Source organism: Hevea brasiliensis, chromosome 7 (assembly GCF_030052815.1).
Source record: "Hevea brasiliensis isolate MT/VB/25A 57/8 chromosome 7, ASM3005281v1, whole genome shotgun sequence".
Taxonomy (NCBI): domain Eukaryota; kingdom Viridiplantae; phylum Streptophyta; class Magnoliopsida; order Malpighiales; family Euphorbiaceae; genus Hevea; species Hevea brasiliensis.
This window is the reverse complement of record NC_079499.1, coordinates 11126620-11151075: the sequence shown is the minus strand read 5'-3', so window position 1 is coordinate 11151075 and position 24456 is coordinate 11126620. Positions and strand designations below refer to the sequence as shown.

At 33.5% G+C, this 24456-nt stretch overlaps 2 protein-coding genes across 3 annotated transcripts; one reads left to right on the top strand and one right to left on the bottom strand.

The window, feature by feature from the left end:
- Positions 1-1429: 1429 nt before the first annotated feature.
- Positions 1430-2724, top strand: LOC110645258 (cytochrome b561 and DOMON domain-containing protein At5g47530). Its single transcript, XM_021798348.2, has one exon. It carries the CDS (start codon positions 1806-1808, stop codon positions 2367-2369), a length of 564 nt encoding a protein of 187 aa, XP_021654040.2. The 5' UTR covers positions 1430-1805; the 3' UTR covers positions 2370-2724.
- Positions 2725-2900: 176 nt separating this feature from the next.
- Positions 2901-17177, bottom strand: LOC110650408 (GCN5-related N-acetyltransferase 9). 2 transcript variants are annotated; one of them, XM_021805365.2, is made up of 6 exons: positions 16871-17177; positions 16660-16731; positions 15873-15960; positions 4691-4823; positions 4087-4125; positions 2901-3192 (listed from the first exon to the last, which is right to left on the bottom strand). In XM_021805365.2, the coding sequence occupies exons 1-6, from the start codon at positions 17043-17045 to the stop codon at positions 3091-3093; spliced, it is 609 nt and encodes a 202-aa protein (XP_021661057.2). In that variant the 5' UTR covers positions 17046-17177; the 3' UTR covers positions 2901-3090. The 2 variants fall into 2 exon arrangements, with proteins under 2 accessions (XP_021661057.2, XP_021661059.2); XM_021805367.2 differs by having other exon boundaries at positions 15873-15951.
- Between the last annotated feature and the right edge of the window lie 7279 nt (positions 17178-24456).

The window sequence follows — 24456 nt, the reverse complement described above, 5'->3', positions numbered from 1 at the left end:
ATCAAACTCAACTTAGAGATTTTGCATGAAGATAAACAGAGTTCTCCAAAATTCAATAAAATTTAATTGCTAACATCTAATATAAGTTTGAACTCATACGAGAATTAATTTTCATAATTATTAGATTAAATATTTATATCGAGATTTGTATATAATTATTAAAGTGTGTATTTTAAATATACGAATTTATATGTAAATATTTAATCTAATGGTTAATGAGTTCATTCTCATATAAGCTCGAACTCTCTAATTGCACCAAACTCAATTTATTAGCAAGCAAATGTTTGATATGTGTGAAATATAGTGCATATTTATTATTTATTGATGAAACTATAATTCAATGCTTCAGAAAAATACAATAAAACTAGACTAAGTGTTAGAAATCCAGAAAGCCTAAAACTTGTGAAAAAAATCCTTTTTGATAGGCTCTGTGAAAAAACATACATATAAACTTCATATTACATTTAACTCAAAATCCTAAGGTAATGATTTTATAGAGCTTTTCTTTCTTCACTTGTATGTCTTTTACCTATCTCATCTCTTTTCAATATAAAGATTCTAAGTGTGCCGAGAATCCTTACCTCATTAGCTTGCTCTTCTCTTTACTAAGTTCCTTATTTCTTCACTAGGTTTCTTTTTATTAAAAGTCCATGAAGCCTGAAACGTCTAAAGCAAATCTTTCTTAATAGAAAAAAAAGCACTGATTGATTTGATACCATATCTAATTCAAAGCCTTAAGACAATGAATTCATAAATTGTTCTCACTTATATTTCTTTTACTCATCCTGTATATTTTCAATATTGGAATTCTAACTCTATATCTAATCCAAAACCTTAAATTACCACTTCAGCATAATTAAAAGAGAAAATGAAAATGAAATACAATAAAACTACAATTGAATTTTCCTCGTCTTTAACATTCGCCTGAATTTTACTAAATAAACAAAGAACCAGTCAGCTCATTGCAGAAACCAAATCTTTACCCAATTCACTCAAACAGCGTTTAGAGACCCAACAGAATCATAAAATGACTTCTTCCAGGACTATTATTAGTTGCAGCTATTTTGGACCTGCAACTAAAAGCCCAATCACCACATATGATCTGATGAAATATTCAAATGCTTAACAAGTAAACAATATCTCGTCTTGACTTGCTCTCTTCACCCGAAAGATTTATCAAAACACAAAATTCTTCCTCACCCCACCAATCTCATCTAACATAACAAGGCATATCATGTCTTAAACATGTTTCTTATTTTCTGGGAAAAGCACACTTTCATAGATCAATCATTAAAAACCAAATTCTAGAAAGATGCATATGCATTTCTTTTTCTAAATTAAACTGCAAGTTTCCTCCTCTTCTACAGGTGGTTTATCAGATGATGTCCGATTTCACAAAATATTATTGAATTTGCATTAGGTTGGAAATGACACTGTTCCAATATAGGAGAAAACACTTGCAAGGAAAGATCACACATTCACCATGGAAAAAGAAGCAAACTTTCATGACTCGGTCACCATAATTAGTTCCAACTATACCAATATGGCATGCAAGGAGACATTGTAATTAACCAGTCAACAACCATAGACTATCTACTCGAGCCACCCCTATTAAAATGGATTCTAACAAAGGTTATTCCCCACCTGTGGATAGGACCTGAAAATACAGTAGCCTGCATCCTGAAAACTTGGTCTCCATCAAGAAATGACAGAAACAGACTTTTCTTAGCAAAGCGACAACCCCTTCTTTCCATTACTGGTGATTGCACAGTAGCCTGAGCAAGCATTTGAACATCAATATCCCTATGGATATAACCTCAAAACTCACATTGCTGTTTGGAACACTTCTTTCTTTAGTCCTATTCACTTCAGCTCAAAGATGCTCAAACTATACCTTTCCAAATAACCAAGTCTTCAGTTCCTGCACTGACCTTCCGTCACTGCAAGCTCAACTCCACTGGAACTACATTGCCTCCACCAGAAGCATTCACTTAGCATACAAAGCCAACCAAGCACCTGCAGGATGGATTGCGTGGGCAATCAACCCAACTGGAACAGGGATGGTAGGTTCACAGGCATTAGTTGCTTTTCAAAATTCTGAAGGAAGCATGACTGCTTATCCAACTCCAGTAACCAGTTCGAGCCCATCAATGCAAACTGGTACTCTCAGCTTTAAGGTTTCCAACATCTCTGCAACCTATGATAACAATGAGATGACCATCTTTGCTATTGTGGGCCCACTAGAAAATGGAACTACTGTCAATCATGTCTGGCAGGCTGGCAATTCAGTTTCAAATGGCATCCCTCAGGCTCATGCACTTTCAGGACCAAATATTCAATCAATGGGAAGAATAAATTTTCTTGCATGATAGAAGCAGACAGTGGAGGAAGAATTTCAGCAAGTCCACGCGCATGCTAAACCCCTGTCCAATTAGTTCAAGTATATCCACAAATATTCAACAACTTCGGTCAGTTTTTCTGTAATCATCCTTATTATGAGTGAATGTTCTTATTGTCCTTGTAAGCAATATAATAGCTTCTGTTCTGAGGATTTGTTTAGTTCTCAGAATGAATGGCATAGGAATTGAATACCCATTCAATGACTATAGAATAGCTATTCATCACTTGTGTGTGAAACTAGAAAATTTTTAAAAATATCCACTTTATGTAATAATTATTATACATTTTAAATTTTAATGAAAAGCTGAGATAGTAGAATTACTATTCCACGTTTAAATTTAAATCAAATCAGCTATTATATTTCCATCCTATTCAAAGCTATTTCGTAAACCAAATCAAACTTGTGTGTCTAGAAATCTAAAGGATCTTCCGCATACGAAGAACACAGCTTCAAACATTTCAACCAAGTAGTTTGATCTTAAGAGAAAAACATGGTGAAATATGATAAGGAAATGTCAAATTAGCAATGTGATTTCAACATGGTTGAAATTATTATCCTTGCAATAACTCAAATGGAAAAGAAAATTGAGAGAGAAAGATCAGAAGTAAAGTAAAAAACAATCTCAGAACTTCTCAAGAGAACAGTATGTTACCAGGGAAGATTTCCTTGAAAGAGTAATACAATAAAAATTAATTAACAGTTCTTGAGGGCGATGTATGCGTAACCATGATACCAATCAAATTCAGCAGTTCCTCACGTTTAGGCCTTGTCAGTGGTAATTCCAATGTCACCTGTCAAATTTAGCAAGATTAAATTTTAAATGGATAAATTAAGCAGAGACCAGAAGAATATTCTACCAATTGAAAAATGCCATTTTCTTACAAATTAAGTTTACCTTACAGGTCAAGGATTGTATATAAGATACTCTAAACGCTCGTTAAGATTCATTTACAAGCCATGGCCATAAAAGCCCAAATTTCATGATGCGGTACACAATATATTAGATAGTTTTCACAATTATGTTGATATACGGTACGTAATGTCATTGTTCACTAATCATGAGGATTAATGGATTCTCTCAAAGTTGGCACTGATGTGCATGCAGCCACTTCTATTGCAAAAGACTCATCCAACTACTTGATAAAACAATCTATTTAACTTTGTCCTTAGGCATGAGGATAATAATCAATTCCGCCAACATATTCACATTAGTTTCCCAATCAATCTAGGGCTACCAAAATTGCCCCAGAAAAAAAAAAAAAAAAAAAAAAAAAACCCTAGACTGCTTGGCTTGCCTTAGTGAGTACTAAGCAACTCATTGGTTAATCTAAATTCTAAATTCATCAGATTAAGTTATTGTAATCACACTTAATTCCATGTCAAGCCACAGGTTTTCCTTCCACCATGATGATGTTGAGAAACTCATTTACTGCAAAGCCTAAACAGCAAGCTATACTGCAAATGAAGAAACATTATCACAGTCGTTGAGCCTACATGACCTGGGATATGAGGGACAAATATTTCCTTAATCCAATTGACAAATATAGAGTAAATTCCAATTCCCCATAAACTAAATGAAACATACGCATCCTCAAATGTAAACATGATCTTATACACACACACACACACACACACACGCGCGCACAATAGTTCTTCTGGTGCTTGAAATGGTAAAATATAATCACCTCTTTGAAGATTTCACTATAAGAAGCCTTCTCAAAGCCCTAAAACAGCCATAAAGAACTTTAATCAGCCTGGTGGAAACACAAGTATAAGAGCAAGAGCAGAAGTACATAATTCCCAAAAATCCAAATGTTTGTTCCAATTCACAGTTTAGCTAGTCTGTTAATTTTCATCAGTTATATAAACAACCTTTTTCACTAACATCAGTAATAGCCAAGTTAGAGAGAGTGTGCCAACTTGTGAAGCTTCATTTATTTAATTCAAATAAATTCTATCAGACATGAAGTTAATTTTTGAAAAAAAGTGTAAAATCCAAGAATAGTTTCTTAAAAAATGTTTAGTTGAAAAGAAGTAATTTGTAGTTTAATGTGGGGTCATTCAATTTTAATATGCCACGTTAACATTGATGTAATTTGAAGTAAATTTATGATGTCATCAATTGGCGCACTCCCTCCAAACCTATTCTTGACCGTTTTCATAATGGATACAAATGAAATGATTAATTATAATTGCAAATTGGATAAACATTTTGTTTTTTGGATAATTTGCCTGAAATAAAACTATATGTATGCTTTGAGAGAGAGAGAGAGAGAGAGAGAGAGAGACCAATTTATGGAACAAATTAAGAGATGCTCCATTCAGTTCTCCAATTTTAGCACGGAAAATGTGGATCCCAAGGTTCTGGATAGCATAAGCCATCATCATTAGCACTGATTCCTTCCCAAGGCCTTTACCACGGCTATGCTAGCAAGAGAAAAAAGCTAAGAAATAAGGTTAAAAGGAAGTGCAAAATAGACTTAGCTTCCATTGAAATGGAAATATAGAAAAAATAAGTTAATTTGAAAGAATCTATTTTATGTAGAAAATATACTGAACATCAGATATTGTCTCCTTCATTGCATTTGCCATGGATAAATTGATTGCAACTTCAAAATAAATATAATGCCATAGCTCATAGGAGTTGGTGATGAGGAGACGCTACCACCGAAGCCACTTCCATTGTTCAAGGGTCCAATTACAAAAGCAAGGGCAAGGGAGTTGCAAAGCTTGGTTAATAGACTTTGGAGGCGCCAAGAGGATCATATTGGGCTTGGGCTTGGGCCTTTAGAGGACAAATGGATCAGTTTCACACAATTGGACCTTGGAGCCTAGCCTCTAGAATATTCTATTTTTGTTTCTTTATGCCATGTGGCGGATTAGTTATTTGTAACTCATATAAATATTTCTCTTCTACATCAAATGGGGATAGCTAATATTAAACATTGAGAGAGCATTGATTTTCGGCCATCACTGTCAATTGTGAGAGCTTTATAATTTCTTCCTTGTTTCTTGAATAGAACTTGGACTTAAGCAAATTGACCACTTACTTATTTTATCTTTATAATCAAGGTGCTCTAGCCTAACTACTATTGTGTCTTAATTGGTTATCAATTCTGCCTTGTTTGTTTTTAAAAAATCTAATTCTATCTTTAGATGTTATGTTTCTAATCTGAATATTGGAGGTGTTCATCATTTGGTATCAGGGCAATTGGGCATCAAATAAGGTATTTATCTTTAGATCTACTCTTTTAACTTCTTCCTAGAATCCTTCATTCACGTTTTGTTTGTTTTTCATCACAATAGCATTCGGCTAAATTGATTTTTCTAGGGTTTTTTGTAGTAGTTTCAAATCTGTCTTAATTTTTCATGTGTTTGGCTGAATATTTCTTATTTCCTTAGTTATTTTTCATTCAAATCTGACATTAATACATCATAGCCGAACACTCTACATTGGGTTTTATATTTGATTTTTGCTTGAAATTGAGTTTTTGTTGTGTTTATCTTAGAGTTGTAATCATTCAAGCTAATCTGTTTGTTCTTACTATCTTTTACCTCTTTAATTTGAATATCAAGCTTGAGAAAATTATTGATGATGCATCTGATGATTGGGAATTGATGTTGATTATTGAATTAAATTAAAATCTGAGTTTAAACAAAAAAAGAATATTCTTGAGGTTAGGCTCCAAAGTCCAATTGTGTGAAACTGATCCATTTATCTTCCAAAGGCCCAAGCCCAAGCCCAAGCCCAATCTGATCCTCTTGGCGCCTCCAAAGTCTACTAACCAAGCTTTACAACTCCCTTGCCCTTGCTCTTGCTCTTGTAATTGGACCCTTGAAAAATGGAAGTGGCTCCGATGGTAGCATCTCATCATCATTTGGCGCCATCTATGGGAATGTAGAAAGAGATGATTCTCCTTAATTTCAATTAATCTGTATATGGGTATATATATATACAATTGATTCCTATAATTGTGTTCTACTAATTAGAAAGAAATCCTAAATAAGAAATCCTAAATAGGAATATAGAATACAGAATATACAGAGAAATAATATAGTGATTGACTTTCCATAACATTCCCCCTCAAGTTAGAGCATAAATGTTAATCATGCCCAACTTGTTACAAATGTAGTCAATCCTAGCTCCATTCAGAGCTTTTGTGAAAATATCTCCTAACTGCTCTCCAGTTTTAATGTGTCCTGTTGAGATGATCTGTTGTTGAATCTTTTCACGAACAAAGTGACAATCAATCTCAATATGTTCGGTCCGCTCATGAAACGCCGGATTAGAAGCAATATGGAGAGCAGCTTGATTATCACACCACAATTTTGCAGGCAGGGAGGTCTTAAAACTTGTCCCATCTAGTAATTGAAGTATCCACATTACCTCACATACTGATTGTGCCATAGCACTGTATTCGGATTCAGCACTAGATTGAGAAACTACACTCTACTTCTTGCTTCTCCAAGACACCAAATTTCCTCCAATAAAAATGCAATATCCAGTAGTTGACCTCCTGTCAACCTTAGATCCAGCCCAATCGGCATCTGAAAAACATTCAACATTCAAATGCCCATGATTACCATATAACAAACCTCTTCCTGGAGCGCCCTTCAGATAACACAAGATTTGTCCCAAGGCTTCCCAATGAGCAACAGTTGGGGAATACAAAAACTGACTTACCACACTAACGGCATAAGCAATGTCAGGACGAGTGACTGTAGGGTAGTTCAATTTTCCTACCAATCTCCTGTATCTCTTTGGATCTTCAAACAACTCACTATCCCCTGCTAACAGTTGTAAATTTGGAGTCATTGGTGCACTATAAGGCTTAGCACCTACTTTTCCTATCTCTGTCAATAGATCGAGGACATATTTTCTTTGAGACAAGAAAACACCCTTCTTACTTCTCATAACTTTAATACCCAAGAAATACTTTAACAATCCCAAGTCTTTTGGTCTGAAACTGGGTTTGAAGAAAGGTTTTAAGAGATGAAATACCTGCAGAATCACTCCCAGTGATGACAATGTCATCCACATAGACTACCAGGAGAATTAGACCAGCCTCAGATTGCTTATAAAATACTGAGTAATCACACTTACTCTTTTGCATACCAAATTCCTGTACTGCTTCACTGAATCTCCCAAATCAGGCCCTAGGACTTCGTTTCAAGCCATAAAGAGACTTCCGAAGCCTACAAACTTTACTCAACTCCCCCTGAGCAACAAACCCAGGTGGTTGCTCTATATACACCTCCTCTTGAAGATCACCATGAAGGAAAGCATTCTTGATATCTAATTGGTGCAGGGGCCAATCATATGTAGCTGCTAAAGAGATAAACAAGTGAACAAAAGTAAGTTCAGCTACAGAAGAAAAAGTGTTAGAGTAATCAACCCCATATGTCTAAGCATATCTTTTTGCTATAGGGCGTGCTTTTAACCTTGCCACAGAATTATCAGGATTTACCTTTACTGTAAATACCCATTTGCAACCAATAGCTTTCTTACCAGTGGGTAAAGGCAACAGTTCTCATGTACCATTAGCATCTAAAGCCTTCATTTCCTCTTTCATAGCAGCACATCGACCAGGATGAGACAGTGCCTCACCAACAGTATTAGAGATAGGAACAGAGTCTAAAGAAGTAACAAAACACCGAAAACAAGAAGACAATTGATTATAAGAAATAAAAGAAGAGATAGGGTAAGTACAAGAATGTTTACCTTTACGAAGAGCAATGAGTAAGTCTATATCAGAATCATGATCAGTATGAGGTACAGGATCTCCCAACAAAATAGCTAACAAAATAGCTGGTGGAGGATCTGAGTCAGGAATCTCCAATCTCCTGGAATAAACATGAACAACGGGAGGTCGAGTAGGTCTAGAGACAGAAGAAACAGGCTGTGGGAGAGGACTAGATATTGGTTGTACAGTATATATTAAGAGATTATTATTCTCTCCCTGACTCTCATACATAGATCATTGAGGAAAAAATGGAGTGGACTCAAAAAATGTGACATCTGCAGAAACAAGATAATGATTAAGAGTAAGAGAGAAACAGCGGTACCCTTTTTGGAACCGGGAGTACCCAAGAAATACACATTTGAGACTTTGGATCCAATTTAGTAATCTGTGGACGAACATCACGCACAAAACAGGTACAACAAAAAATACGAGGTTCAACAAGGAACAAAGATTTTATAGGAAACAAAGCAGTATAAGGAATATCCCCATTAAGGACAGAAGACGGCATACGATTGATAAAAAAACATGCCGTAGAAACTACATCCGCCAAAAAGTGTTTAGGAACTTTCATCTGAAAAAGAAGAGCACGAGTTACCTCAAGAAGATGCCAATTTTTTCTTTCGACGACGCCATTTTGGGATGGGATATCCACACAGGAAGACTGATGAAGAATGCCATTTTGTGTCATATAAGACTGAAATTGTGCTGAAAAGTGTTCTTTGGCATTGTCACTTCTTAATATGCGCACAGAAATATTCAATTTAGTTTTGATTTCATTACAAAAGGCACAAAAGATAGAAAACAACTCAGAACGATTTTTCATTAAATATAACCAGGTAACACGAGAGTAATCATCAACAAAAGTACAAAATAACGAAATCCAGTTTTAGAAGAAACAGAACAAGGACCCCAAACATCAGAATGAACTAACTCAAAAGGGGATGAAGCCCGTTTATTGACTCTAGACACAGAAGGCAAACGATGTTTTGCAAACTGACACGACTCACATTCTAGTACTGATAAAGACTGAAACTGAGGACATAGCTTCTTCATGGTAGACAAAGAAGGATGACCCAATCTATAATGAGCTTCAAGAGGTGTTAAGGTACTGGAGCAAACAAGCGACCGCGATACATGATTTTTCAGAATGTAGAGACCACCTGACTCACGTCCTCTACCAATAATCTGCTTCGTCGTAAGATCCTGAAACAAACACTGGTTAGGAAAAAAGGAAACAGAACAATTTAAGGTACGAGTAAGTTTACTAACAGAAAGTAGATTAAAAGAGAATTTTGGTAGATACAAAACAGATGACAAAGAAATTGACGAAGTCGGGTTCGCAGTTCCAGAACCCATGACACAAGAAGTAGAACCATCAGCTAAAGTAACAGTAGAAAAAGTGAGATTAGACTGAAAAGCAAATAGAATACTAGAATTATCTGTCATGTGATCTGTCGCACCAGAATCAATAACCCATTTGGATGAGGAAGACACAAGGCATGTAGTGGATTTACCTGACTCAGCGATCACAGTGACAGAGGAACTGGTAGGCTTTAGAGATGCCTGATACTGGAAAAACTGTGCAAAATCCTCTGCAGATACCAAAACAGTTTTCTCAGAGAAAGATACTGTAGAATCCTCTACTGCCATATTTGCCATCTGTGATCACTGATTTTTTCTCTAAAGTTGCAGACAATTATATTTTGTATGGCCAGGCTCATGGCAATAATAACAAATGACTTCTCTTGAGTCCTGATTAGAACTAGCCTCTCCATTACGCTGATTACTTCTGTTGCCTATAATTCCTCCTCTACTTTATCTTCTATTACCCTGTTGTGCATTTGTATTACGACTAATAAGAGCACTACTGGCAGGCTATGAAGATTAGGTACTCTCTGTACGAAGGACCCGTGTGAACGTTTCATGCAAAGAGAAAATCTCAGAACTGGAGAGAATTTGAGATTTAGCAGTCTCATACTCTGAAGGAAGGCCTGCAAGAAAACTCATAACAGCCAGTTGCTCCCGTTAGGCCAGCTGAACTTTCACATCAGCACTAAAAGGCAACAATACATTAAGTTCCTCATATACCCGTTTAAATTCCATAAAATAAGCCGTGAGAGATTTATCCTTTTTCTCAGCACGGTAGAATGCCTTACAAACATCATAAATACGGAAGATATTCCCTTTACCAGAATATAGAAAATCTAAGTAATCCATCAATTCCTTAACAAATTCACAGTGATTAATTAAACTAATTACCTCACTGTGAATCAAGTTCCGAAACTGTAAAAACAATCGAGCATCCTCCCTTAGCCAAGTTTGTCGTGTATCATCAGTAGGTGGATCTTTAGTAAGGTGATCATCCTTATCAATGCTACGCAAATAGACCCTAACGGTCTTACTCCACTCCAGGTAATTCGAACCATTAAGTTTGCATTTCGTGATCTTAGTTATCACCGGAATCACATCAAAAATAACATTCTTATTGTCTGCCATTTGTTGAGACAAAGAAAACTAACCGAAACGCTAATCCAAAGTGCTTACAGTAGCAAAATAACCTAAAATCACAAATCAAGCAAATACCGAAATAGGATCTGAGAGTCAAACCTCAGAAGTCCTTTAATGGTATACTGGATTAGGCAACATCACACAGTGGTGGAATGAGGGGGTTGAGGCGACGCCAGTGATGTTGATCGGAGTCGAAATGGCCGGTCGGCAGCCAAGGTCTCTCCTAAGCTGGGTGGTAACAACAAATAGTCATCCTAGATAGATAACCTGCTCTGATACCATGTAGAAAGAAATGATTCTCCTTAATTTCAATTAATCTGTACATGGATATATATATACAATTGATTCCTATAATTGTGTTCTACTAATTAGGAAGAAATCCTAAATAACAAATTCTAAATAGGAATACAGAATACAAAATGTACAGAGAAATAATATAGTAATTGACTTTCCATAACAGAAAAATGAAGAACAAGTGAGGATCTTAAAATCAATTGAGGAAAAGAAAGATTGGAGAGAATTTGAGAGAGGCCGAGCTTGATGAAAGGAAAAATGAGAAGAGAGTGATAGCAAAAGAAGTAAAAGAAAGGGCTCGGGGTAAAAGGAGAGTGGAGAGAAGAAAATGAGTTTGTATGTGAGAGGAAAAGAAGTGAGGGAAACCTTACATGGGGGGAGACCTCTTGTGTGCTTATGTACCGGGAGGTGAATTTATGTTTATCTGACATTGACCAAAACTTGCCTAGTGGTGCTGTTGCTTTGTTGCAGGAATTTGAGGATGTGTTTCCAGATGATATTCCTTCAGGTTTGCCACTAATTCGGGAGATAGAACACCAAATTAACCTCATTCCGAGTGCTCCAATTCCAAACAGACCAGCATATAGGAGTAATCCTAAAGAGACAAAAGAACTACAAAGGCAAGTGGAGGAACTTTTGGCAAAGGGCTATGTGCGTGAAAGTATGAATCCATGTGCAGTTCCAGTGCTCCTTGTACCAAAGAAGAATGGGACATTCAGAATGTGTGTAGATTGTCATGCTATAAACAAAATCACGGTAAAGTATCGACATCCCATTCCTCGATTGGATGATATGCTTGATGAGTTGTTTGGTGCATGTGTGTTTACAAAGATTGACTTCAAAAACGGTTACCATCAAATTAGAATGAAAGAGGGGGATGAATGGAAAACTGCATTCAAGACAAAATATGGGTTGTATGAGTGGATGGTTATGCCATTTGGGCTAACCAATGCACCTAGTACTTTCATGAGGTTAATAAACCATGTACTTAGATAATTCATTGGTAGATTTGTGGTAGTTTATTTTGATGACATCTTGATCTATAGCAAAAACATGGATGAGCATTTGCATCATTTAAGATATGTGTTTGATGTGTTGAGATCTGAAAAACTGTATGCTAATATGAAGAAGTGTTCTTTTTGTTAAGTTAGAGTTGTCTTTCTTGGTCATGTTGTGAGTAGCAAAGGTGTGGAAGTAGATGAGCAAAAAGTCATAGCCATTAGGGATTGGCCAACTCCTAAAAATGCATCTGCGGTTAGGAGTTTTCATGGATTTGCTAGTTTCTATAGGAGATTTGTGCCTAATTTTAGTACTATTGTTGCTCCTTTGAATGAACTTGTGAAAAAGGATGTTGTATTTGAATGGAAAAAAAGTATGAAAATGCATTTGCTGAATTGAAAGAAAAATTATGCATTGCATCATTGTTGAGCTTACCTGATTTTGATAAAATGTTTGAAATTGAATGTGATGCTAGTGGTGTAGGAATAGGTGCAGTTCTGATGCAAGAGAAATGCCCTATTGCATATTTTAGTGAGAAATTGAATGGTGCTGCCTTGAATTACTCTACTTATAACAAAGAATTGCATGCACTTGTTAGGGCCTTGGAAACTTGGCAACATTATTTGTGGTATAAAGAGTTTGCCATACATTCTGATCATGAATCATTGAAGCATCTTAAGAATCAAAATAAGTTGAGTAAAAGGCATACTAAATGGATTGCTTTTATCAATTCATTTCCATATGTGATTAAATTTAAGCAAAGAAAGGAAAATGTTGTTGCTGATGCACTTTCTAGGAGGTACTCACTTTTGTCTACACTTAATGTAAAGTTGCTTGGGTTTGAATTCATGAAAGATTTGTATGCTAATGATGATGACTTTGTTGGTTTGTATGATGCTTGTGAGAATGGTGCATTTCAAAAATATTATAGACATGATGGGTACTTGTTTAAAGAGACTAAACTTTATGTGCCTAAATGTTCTATACGTGACTTGCTTGTGTTGGAATCGCATAGTGAGGGTTTAATGGGTCATTTTGGCGTGGCAAAAACTTTGGACATCTTGCATGAATATTTCTTTTGGCCTAAGATGAGAAAAGATGTTGAAAAATTATGTTCTAGTTGTATGCAATGTAAAATGGCCAAGTCTAGAGTTATGCCACATGGGTCATATACACCATTACCTGTGCCTAAGGAACCTTGGACTGACATTTCCATGGATTTCATATTAAGGTTACCTAGGACACAAAGAAAACATGATAGCATATTTATGGTTGTTGATAGATTTTCTAAGATGGCACATTTCATTCCATGCCATAAAACTGATGATGCCACTCATATTGCTGATTTGTTCTTTCGGGAGGTTGTCAAATTGCATGGCATACCTAGGACGATAGTTAGTGATAGAGATGTTAAGTTCCTAAGTCACTTTTGGAAAGTCTTGTGAAGTAAGTTAGGCACTAAATTTTTGTTTTCCACTACTTGTCATCCACAGACTGATAGACAAATTGAGGTAGAGAATAGGACACTAACCACTCTATTGCGTGCTATGATCCAAAAGAACTTGAAATCTTAGGAAGATTGTTTGCCATTTGTTGAGTTTGCTTATAACCCGTGTTGTGCATTCTTCCACAGGATTTTCACTTTTTCAGCTTGTATATGGATATAATCCACTCAAACCACTAGACTAGCTACCATTGCCTATTGATCATATTGATAGTTTAGATAGTAAGAAAAAGGCTGAATTGGTAAGGCTGAATTGGTTAAGAAATTACATGAGCAAGTTAGGGTACACATTGAAAGGAAAAATGCACAATATGCTTCTTATGCTAATAAAGGCCGCAAGGTACTTATTTTTGAGCTAGGTGACTTAGTGTGGGTACATTTCAGGAAGGAACGGTTTCCAAACCAACGGAAATCGAAACTGCATCCAAGGTGTGATGGTCCATTCAAGGTGTTAGAGCGGATCAACAATAACGCCTACAAAATTGAACTGTCAAGTGAGTATGGTGTTAGTGCTACATTTAATATTTCTGATCTTTCTCCTTTATTAATGCAGGGCTGAATTCGAGGACGAATTCTTTTCAAGAAGGGGGGAATGATGAGGAGACGCCACCACCGGAGCCATTTCCATTGCTCAAGGGTCCAATTACAAGAGCAAGGGCAAGGGAGTTGCAAAACTTGGTTAGTAGGCTTTGGAGGCGCCAAGAAGATCAGATTGGGCTTGGGCTTAGGATTTTGGAGGACAAATGGATCAGTTTCACACAATTGAACCTTGGAGCCTAGCCTCTAGAATATTCTATTTTTGTCTCTTTATGCCATGTGGCAGATTAGTTATTTGTAACTCATATAAATACTTGTCTTCTACATCAAATGAGGATAGCTAATATCAAACATTGAGAGAGCATTGATTTTCGGCCATCGCTGTTAATTATGAGAGCTTTATGATTTCTTCCTTGTTTCTTGAATAGAACTTGGACTTAAGCAAATTGACCACTTGCTTATTTTATCTTTATAATCAATGTGCTCTAGCCTAACTACTATTGTGTCTTGATTGGTTATCAATTATGCCTTGTTTGTTGTTAAAAGATCTAATTTCATCCTTAGATGTTATGTCTCTAATCTAAATATTGGGGGCATTCATCAGTTGGTGACAATAAGGGTTAAAATAGAGACATGATTATTTATAGCATAACGCTATATAGTTATAGGGGAAAATGAATTAAAAGAAAAGAAACAAAATGCTCCAAAAAGCAATAGTTCTTGTGCCATATGCAAACCCCAAACCCCCCCCCCCCCCCAAAAAAAAAAAAAAAAAAAAAAAAACCACCAAAAATAAATAAATAAACAAATAAAAGAGCAAGCAGCCTCTAAACACCCAAAAAGGAGAGAGAGAGAGAGAGAGAGAGAGAAACAACAAGAAGCCTTAATCCTAAAGAAGTTGGGTTCAGATGAATGGATTCTTTTCACCATGCAGCTCTATTACACACCAAGTCTACAAGAGGAAGAGAGAGAGAGAGAGAGAGAGAGAGAGAGCAAAAGCCATTTTTAAGCACGTCACCTACTATTAGTCCCTGAGGTGCAATCAAACACTCATGCTATGAAAATAATAAAATCATACACCAAAGATAAAACTCTAAAACTTGTCCCCATAATGCACAAAACTAGGTAAATGGAAGTCTATGCAAAATGTTATGAAAGAGCTATATTCTAGAAAGTCTCCATATTCAGAGACAATTTTCATGTACTTTCTGCTCAAAAGTTGCCATCTCTGGCTTTCTTATCTGTCTATCAAGCCATTAATAGGTCTGTATTTTCTTGAATTGAAGCTCATTACCACAGTTCATCCGTAACCTACAATAGCCATTTTTCTAATATCCTATTAATTGACCAAACATTTTGAATTGAACAGAGCATGTTTTCTTTAAGTAGCCTTTCTTATGGAGTAAACATCAGGAGTCGAAACAAGCAAAAAAGCTGTGAAATTGAACTGAACTTGCTTGAACAAGTAGGTGCAGTTAACTAAGGTCATACATCAAATCATTTAAAAGGTGCCTAAATACTGAGAGAAGAGAAAATGATCAAGATTGTAGAAGCTCTTATTTAATAATTTCTGACAACTTACAGGATGCAAGAATTGTTTTTGTGTACTTGTGTAAAGAAGGCATTAGTACATAGACAAAAATATGAAAATTACAAGTGGAAGGAGAAATTTTTAACCCAATAATTCTCTCCAGTCACACTTTAAAAAAGTAATATAAAAAACTTATCCATTTATGTAAAGAAATAAAGGCCAACAACTACAAGGTTCAAAAGTTTTTAATTAAAGTAGAAAAATAATAAAAGAATACTAAAAGTCTAAAACTTATAACTTAGTAACAAAAAGCCTAGCACATATAAGCGGAAGAAAGAATAAGAAATGAAGTACCTTTTGGGTTCAGCTATCATTATCTCAATCTCAGCCAGTTGTGGGTCATCCAAGTCATTCATATATATATTTACATCACCTGCCATGGCTAGAAATGGACATACTTTTAGTTTCTTATAACAGATGAACATAAAATACAATGTGTAAGTAAATAACTGAGAGCTTTTAAGAAATCGGTGTCCTCCAGATGTGAAGCATAACTGATATGAAGAAGAACGAGTCCCAAATCCCCTAAGGATAACCACATTGGTTGTATAATCATCCATTGGGATAATTACCATTCAATTAAAAAAAAAAGGATATATGGAGACATAGTTATATTAAAGAAATACTACGGAAAAATCCTAAGCACAATAAATACAAAGCATGAAGAAAATAGTTGATTTTCCCTGCATCTCCTCAGGGTCACCTCCCACTCTCATAGGATTTGAAGCATGGAAATTTTGTGGGTAATTCAGGTAGCTGCTCATGTTAAAGGGGAGGACCTGTTTACACTTCCAAAGGACAGAGATATCACAAGAATGTGTCGGTGCGATTGGGAAATTTGTAGGAACAACAAAAAGGTTCATATTTCAACTCACAAAGATCTTTATGGTTATTTTGGGTCAACAGTGCTCTGCATATGCTTCAATTTCCAGCACGATATATCAAGTTGTTAACTTTGTCAATCATAAATCAGAACTACGTATAATTGCTATTACTTCCAAACCAAAAAGAGTGAATGAACAAAATTAAGCACCCAAGAAATTTTAACTAAAAATTATGCTTCCAACAAATTTGTACTGACCTTTCTCATGGGAATCTCCATGAACAAAATCTCCCTCTATCAAGTCCTTATCCAGTACAATAAAAGTTCGCTCTGCAAAAGCAAAGCCTCAAACCATTAAATACCCATCAAAATAAACAATAACAAATTTCCTAACTATTATCAGAAAGCTAAAATAAACAACAGTACACATCAATCAGACAATATTGCAGCAGAGAGAAAGAGAGAGAACTGAGGCGGTCCTGGGTCCAGGACTGCTGCATCTGGTATTCCTCTTCGAGAGAGAGGGGCTCCGACCCAGTGGCTTGGAGCAGAGCCGGGTCTTGCATCCAGTGGTGGTACTTGGGGACGTGAGCCGCCATGTATGGTACAAGAATTACCTTCTCTCCTTCCAAGCTCACTGCCATTTTTCCAAGCTTTGCTATTCAAGAGATACAACTCGCCTTCTCCCCCGAATTCTTCAGTTGAAAAACTAGAGTTGGTTTGTTTTGTCCTCCCCTTTCAGGATCAAACTATTCTCCCTTCTTTTTTTTTTTTTTTTTTTTTACATTTTTTCGTTTTTTTTTTTAATTTTTCAGTGTTTCAATTTTTTAAATTGAAAATTAAAAAATTAAAAAAAAAATTATTTTATTTCTCTAATTTTTTTATTTCTAATAATCACAAGAAACAAAATAATCTTTTCGCAAAATTACAATTTAATTCAATCATTCTAATTTAACAATCTGGACTAAATTAAATAAATTAATTATAATTTTATCTGATTAATTAAAATTGGACTTCCATTTTATCTAATTTAATAAAATTAGACTTACAATTATAAACTTTTCCTATTTATTATAATTTAATAGATAAAAATTAATCCAATTTTTCAAATTTAAAATTTTAATTTTAATTAATTATATAAGATTATAATAAATATACTAAAAGTAGCCAAAATTAAAATTATTGAATCAAACTGTAAGTTAATGAAAATATTTATCCTTTTTATATCATTAAGCTTATTTTTATGCTAAATAAAAGTGATTTTTCTAATTATTACTTTTTATATCATATGTTGATCTTGCTTTTATGAGGTTTGTTAGCATTAAAAAAAAAAAAATTAGAAGTTAAGAGAGTTTTTTTTTTTTTTTTTAAGTAGACATCAAGAAAATTTTTAGAATAAAGTTTAATTTGTCTTTGTATTTATTGGAGAGGCAAACATTTTAATTTATAATTTAATTAGCTTACAAATTTTTATTTAATCTAAAATTAGTTCAATCGCTCTCATTTGACTGCACGTATCATTTTTTTAATATTTAATTATTTTTTATTTTTAACATTAAAATGTTATTTTTATATTGTATAATTAATTAAATAAAAATAGAAAAAATATTACTTTTATTATTTAAAATTATTAATTAAACTAAAAATATAAAAAAGTATTTTTATATTTTTGTATAATTAATTGAAAATAAAAATTATAATAATTGTACTTAATTAAATTGAAAAATAATAAAAATATATTTTTGTTTTCATATAATTAATTAAAATTAAAAATTATTACAATTAATTTTAGTTATTTAAATAAAAAACATTATTTTTATGTTTTCATGCTTTTAATTTAAAATTAGAAAATTATAATTAAATAAAATTAAATATATAAAAATATTATTTTTTATTTCCATATTATTAATTAATATTAAAAAGTAAAATATAAAAAATCAACTAATTATAGTTATTTAATTAACATTAAAAATTATTAACTAAGTAATTAACATTGAAAAATAATTAATTAACTAATTAACTTTAAAAATATTTAAAAACTAAAAAAAAAAAACTCATACACCAAAGTGGTGAGTGAGTTATACATTATTTAATTTTGAGCTAATTTAGACATAAACTAAAAGTTTTGGGTTAAATAAGATAAAAATTTATAAAAGGCTAAATTAGACATTCCCAATGAGGCAAATTGAGTTTTATTTCATAAATTTTTAGGTAGTCATTAAGTACAAGTTGGCACAAGTATTTTCTCTTTATATATAGAAAAAGGGAGATGCATTATTTTGTACCAAGGGGAGCAGAAGTAAGGGATAGCTGAGGCACAGAATGAGTTCCAATTTTAAGAGTGAGATTTACTCTTGAGATATTTTTTTCTCTTGAAATTTAGAGATTAATTGTTTCAGTATGAGTGGCTTAAACAATGGGCAGTGATAACATGTCTTTGTTTATATGAGGGATATATAAATTATTGTAAAATATTAAGTGAGAATTACTAAAGAGATGGAGAGAGAAAATTTCTCTATTCTATGTTCTTAATACTTTCGTCTCTTAGCTTAGTTGCCGCCAGTTTCTTGGCTTCCGTTGCCCTTTCTGGACAGGGAAAGGCTCCTTCCCCTAGTTAGATGTGGGCTATTCCCTTCCCACCTTTGGTTGGAGTTGTATATAGCCTTGTGTGGTAGGTTTTGTTGAGGTTGCAGATGGTACTTATGGAGAGGGACTCTCGTGACCTGCTCTACTTATGGGCTTTGTGTTCTTGTGGCCAACTGGATTATCTTCTGCTTTAGGAGGGATTTACCATTTTAAGTGGATGGTATCTCTAGGGGTCTCTAGTCAGACTTGGTCCTTTAATGGCCAACCCTTGTGGTTTGAGGTGCCAGAAGAGCACTGCCCTCATCATCTCAGTGGGCCGCCAGTTGTGGCTTATGATGGCTTTCGATTCCATGGTCTGCGCTTCCTTTTGTTCTTTGAAGATTTCCTAGCTATGGCCTAGCTCTTGAACAAAGACTCATGTCCTGACTTCTTCTAGACATCAATGAAGTGGTCTCTGCTTGCCTACTCATTGCCAAGAAGGAGCCTTTACCATGCATTTCTTGGCGTGAGGTGCTACTACTTCCTTCAATAGTCGGGTCATCTACTCTTTTGGGCTTACTATACGGAGGGTTGTTTTATGTCTGGGCTTGGGCATTTGTGCTTATGTAGTTGAATCTTTATCCTTGTAGTTGAGTTTTCTTTTTACCTTCTATGCCCTCAACCTTTCATAGGCTTTTAATGGAAGCTAATATCTTTTGAGAAAAAAAAAAAAAAAGAATTACTTAAGAGATTAGGTGTGAGCATTTAAATCAAGAACAACCGAACTAATTTAATTCGGTTATTCGGTATGATTTTTCAATAATTTGATTCGATTTAGATTATAATTTTTAAAAAATTGATTGATTTTTTGATTCTTTCAATACAAAAAGAACAAAGCTAACCAGACCTATATATAGCCCCCACCTAAAGTGTTGTCATTTTACTTGGTTATACGTGTATGTATAACATTAAACTTTAAGCTTATTTGGGTTTCATTTTCTTCCATTTTATGCTCTCATGCTTAGAAAGACCCAACAACAGATCAGTGCCCTCCCTTCCTCGCTTGACTCAGTCAACAACACTCTCGCGTCATCCCTCATGGCCTCAGTCCATCTAGCTTTGACGGTGATGCTTGCTTGAGCCTCATGGTGATGGAGTTGTCTAAAGGCAGTGGCAGAGCCTCATTGGGTTAAGTGGCTTTATAAAAGAAAAATTAAAATTATATATTATATAAAAATATTTTTCATAATTTCAATAAGTAATTTTATTGAAATTAATAAAAAAACAATAAATAGAATATTTTTATATTTTAAATTTATATAATTCACTTACATAATTTTATTTTTAACTTTTAAATAATATATAAAGGTTTGAGATGCACATAAATATTTTTTTATATTTAAATTTTGTTTGATAGCAAAGATAAGGAGATAATTATTCTTAATGTGTAATTATTATTTTAATATTTTAATGTGCTAAAATAATTGTAAAATGTATTATTTTTAAAATTTATTTTTTATATTAATTTTTTCATTTATAATTGATTAATTTAGTTCAAATTTTAATTTAAATAAAAAATATAATATATTATGTTATATATTATTTTACGGATATTTATTATTTTTTTAATTTATTTTCAAAATAAGGAAAAAGAATATCATATGTCTTTCTAACATAAACTGAAATCATTGATGGCACTATTGATTATATAAGCAAATATATGTTGCTTTGTGAGACGAATTGTGAAATTATAAAGAGAATTGGTTTTTTGTTTAGTTATTTACAATAACATTTTTATATTATGGATAATTATAAATTTAAAATAATAGTGAAATTTATTATTTTATGTTTTTTTTTTACTCAATTATTATTATATATGAAAAATTTACATATTTTTTCTTTCCTTGTGTATATATATATATATTAAATTAAGTAAAATAAAAATTTTTGACCCCATTAATTAAATTTTCAAGCCCTACCCTGTTTAAAGGATTAGGAGGTTGAGGTCTCAATTTTGAATATCAATATCAATTTATATATATATATATATATATATATATTCTGATAACCCCAATTTAATATCAGATAGAATTCAAATAGAATTTGAATGTTGTGGATATTGAGAGTTGTGAACCTACCTTTTGCTTCCTTTTTTCTGTTCTTGATTGTTCATAAAAAAATCATGGATACAAACGTATTTTCAGGTACACATATTCTCTAATCATGTAATTTATAATGATTTAATTTATATGCATAACAATTGGTATCAGCGTCAAGTTAAGGATTACATTTTTTTTGTTAATTTCATTGTTTTATGTTTAAATATTAGTCTCGGTAAATAAATATTAAATTTGATTTCATGATTTGATAAAATAGTGTTTTTTTTACGTTAAATACTTAATATATATATATACACACACACACACAACAATTGTTATGTTCAACGTATATTGTATTTCAAAATCCATATAGCTGAATGTTAGTTTTTGAAACAGTACATAATATATTCGTATAGTGACTATGATTGAATATGATTGAGTTTTGTAGCCCATATGAAACCTGCATACTATCACATATAATTAATTTAACAAAAGTCAAGAGTATAAAATATTTACAATTATATTTGGTTATGTGTTTATTAATTATGGTAATATTATATGTTTATTAATAGTTGTTGATTTTGTTAGACTAATTATGTTCAGGCATATTAAGAACATATTCATGAGTAGTAACATTATTACTATGTTCATAATATAATGTCCATGGAAATTTTGATTATGGTAAACACTTTTATGACTATGAGCACACCTATCGTAGGACTAATCATAAAATTGTTTTGTTAATTGTTTAAAAATTTATTCCATGAATTTCAAAAGTTATTTGGATTATATTAATAGTGGATATACCCATCGGTATAACACTATTAATATAATAAGTTATTGTTGATTGTAATATTATTTGTTAATTGTCTTTAATATTTTCTAATACCCTATTGGTATAAAAGTGTTAATGATGTTGGTTTATATATATATATATTTTCTGATGAGTTCAATGAGTTTTCTTAATTTTATTGTAATCCGAGACCCTTAGGTGGGATTACAATAAATAATAGTTTTGTATATAATTGCTTTCTTAGCTGAATCTGAAAGGAAACTTTAGTTTTGTAATTATGTTATATACATAATTCATGTTTTCTCTGTTGTTTTGTTCTGGCTGCTCTTTCTATGGAATTATCTGCTATTAAAACTTTGAATGGCTCTAATTTTGATGATTGGAAAGAGTCTCTGAGCATGTACCTAGCAATAGTCTAACTGAATTTAGCCTTAAGGGTTGATGCCCCTGCTAAACTTACTAATGACTCCACTGTTGTAGAAAAGACTTACCATGGAAGTGGCAAAATTCTAATAAGGTTTGCTTAATGGTGATGAAATATACTATAGATAAGTCCAGGGTAATCCTGATAAGGAGACTACTAAAGAATTTATGTAGGCTATTGCTGAAAAGTTTAAAAAGTTTGACAAGGCTCAAAAGAGTCATTATCTTTCTTTGCTGGAGCACACCTAATATGATGGTGTCAGTGGTGTACGGGAACACATCATGACACTTTTAAGTTATTTCAACAAGCTCAAGTCTTTTGATCTTGATTTGGGAGAGAATTTTCTAGTCTGGCATATTCTTGAATCTCTTCAACCCCAATTCAAAATTCTCAATACTTCTTATAACTCCCAATAAGGGGAGTAGACAATTGATCAGTTGATAGCCATTGTGTGCCAAGAAGAGGAATCTATGAGGAAATGGACTACTCCTTTTTTTAATTATATTTTTCAAGGGTCTAGTAGCAATACTAATGAGAAATTTTAGAAGGATAAGAAGCCTAAAGCTAAATTTAAGAACAAGAATGGTGGTAAGCATGATCATAATTTAACAGTTAAGAAGAAGCCCTTCAAAGGCAAGTGTAATCATTGCAAGAAGCCTGGCCACAAGTTGGAGGACTGTTTTAAGCTTAAGAAGAAGCATGAGAAGGAAGGTTTAAAAAACGTGAGGAAGCCAAGTGAAAAGGAGAAGATTGTTTTAGGAGGAAATGGAGTTGCAGTAGTAGAACTCATAGGGACTGTTTCTTTGAATTTATCTTTTGGACATGTGTTGGAATTAAATGATACTGTTTATGTTCCTTCTTCAAGGAGAAATTTAATTTCCATTTCTATTTTAGATAAGTGTGGTTATGTGTTTCTTCAAGGCAATAGAAAAATTGTTATTTATTTTAAATCAGATATTGTTGGTTCTGCTGTTTTATGCAATGGTTTATATATGTTGGATTTAAATTATATTCCTTTTCAATCTGTTGATGTTCCTATCATTGTTGTTATTAGGCACAAACATCAAAGAGTTAATGAGAACTCTTCAATGTTATGGCATAGACGTTTGAGTCACATTTCTAGGAAAAGATTAGAAAGGATGGTTAAAGAAGGTGTCTTGCATAGTCTGAATTTCTCTGATTTTAATATATGTGCTGATTGCATTGAGGGAAAATTCCTTGCTAGAGCTAGAAACAAAGGGGCAATTAGGAGTGAAGGTGTGTTGAATTTGATTCATATAAATATCTGTGGACCCCATTTCTCCTGTTGCTATGGGAGGTTTTAAATACTATATCACTTTAATTGATGACTATTCTAGATATGGTTGGATTGATCTTCTTTATGAGAAGTCTAGTTCCTTTAATGCCTTTAAAGCATTTAAGGCTACAGTTGAACTGAAAACTGGGAAGAAGATTAAATGTGTAAGGTCAGATAGGGGTGCTGAGTATTATGATAGGTATACCGAGACTAGTAGAAATCCTAGTCCTTTTGCTTTGCATTTACAAGAATATGAGATTGAGGCATGGTACACCATGCCTGGGACCCCATAACAAAATGGGGTTACAGAGAGGCGAAATCATACTTTGATGGACATGGTGAGATGTATGCTTAGTGATTCTTCTTTACCAAAATTTTTGTGGAGTGATGCCTTGAAAACTGCTATGTACATTCTCAATCAAGTTCCTAGTAAATCAGTGCCTAAGACTCCCTATGAGTTAATGTTTGGTAAGAAGCCCAGTTTGAAACAGTTTCATGTATGGGATTGTAAGGCAGAAGTGAGGCCATATAACCCTCAGATTAGACAGTTAGATGCTAAATCTATTAGTGATTTCTTTATTAACTATTGTACAAGTTCTAGAGGTAGTAGATTTTACTACCCAACTCATTCTGCTAGAGTGATTGAATCAGATCATGCTATTTATTTTGAGGATGAGATGGATAATGAAAGTCAAAAACCTCATGTTGTTGATCTTAGATATGAGATTGTTGTCTTTCCTGTGCCTTTACTGCCTTCCTCAGTAGATTTTAATCCTCATAAGGGCAATGATGAAGTTGAGAATCTTATTGATGTCAATTTAGAACCACCAATTATAGATACTGAGTGGCTTAATATAGTTGATGAAGTTGTACCTTT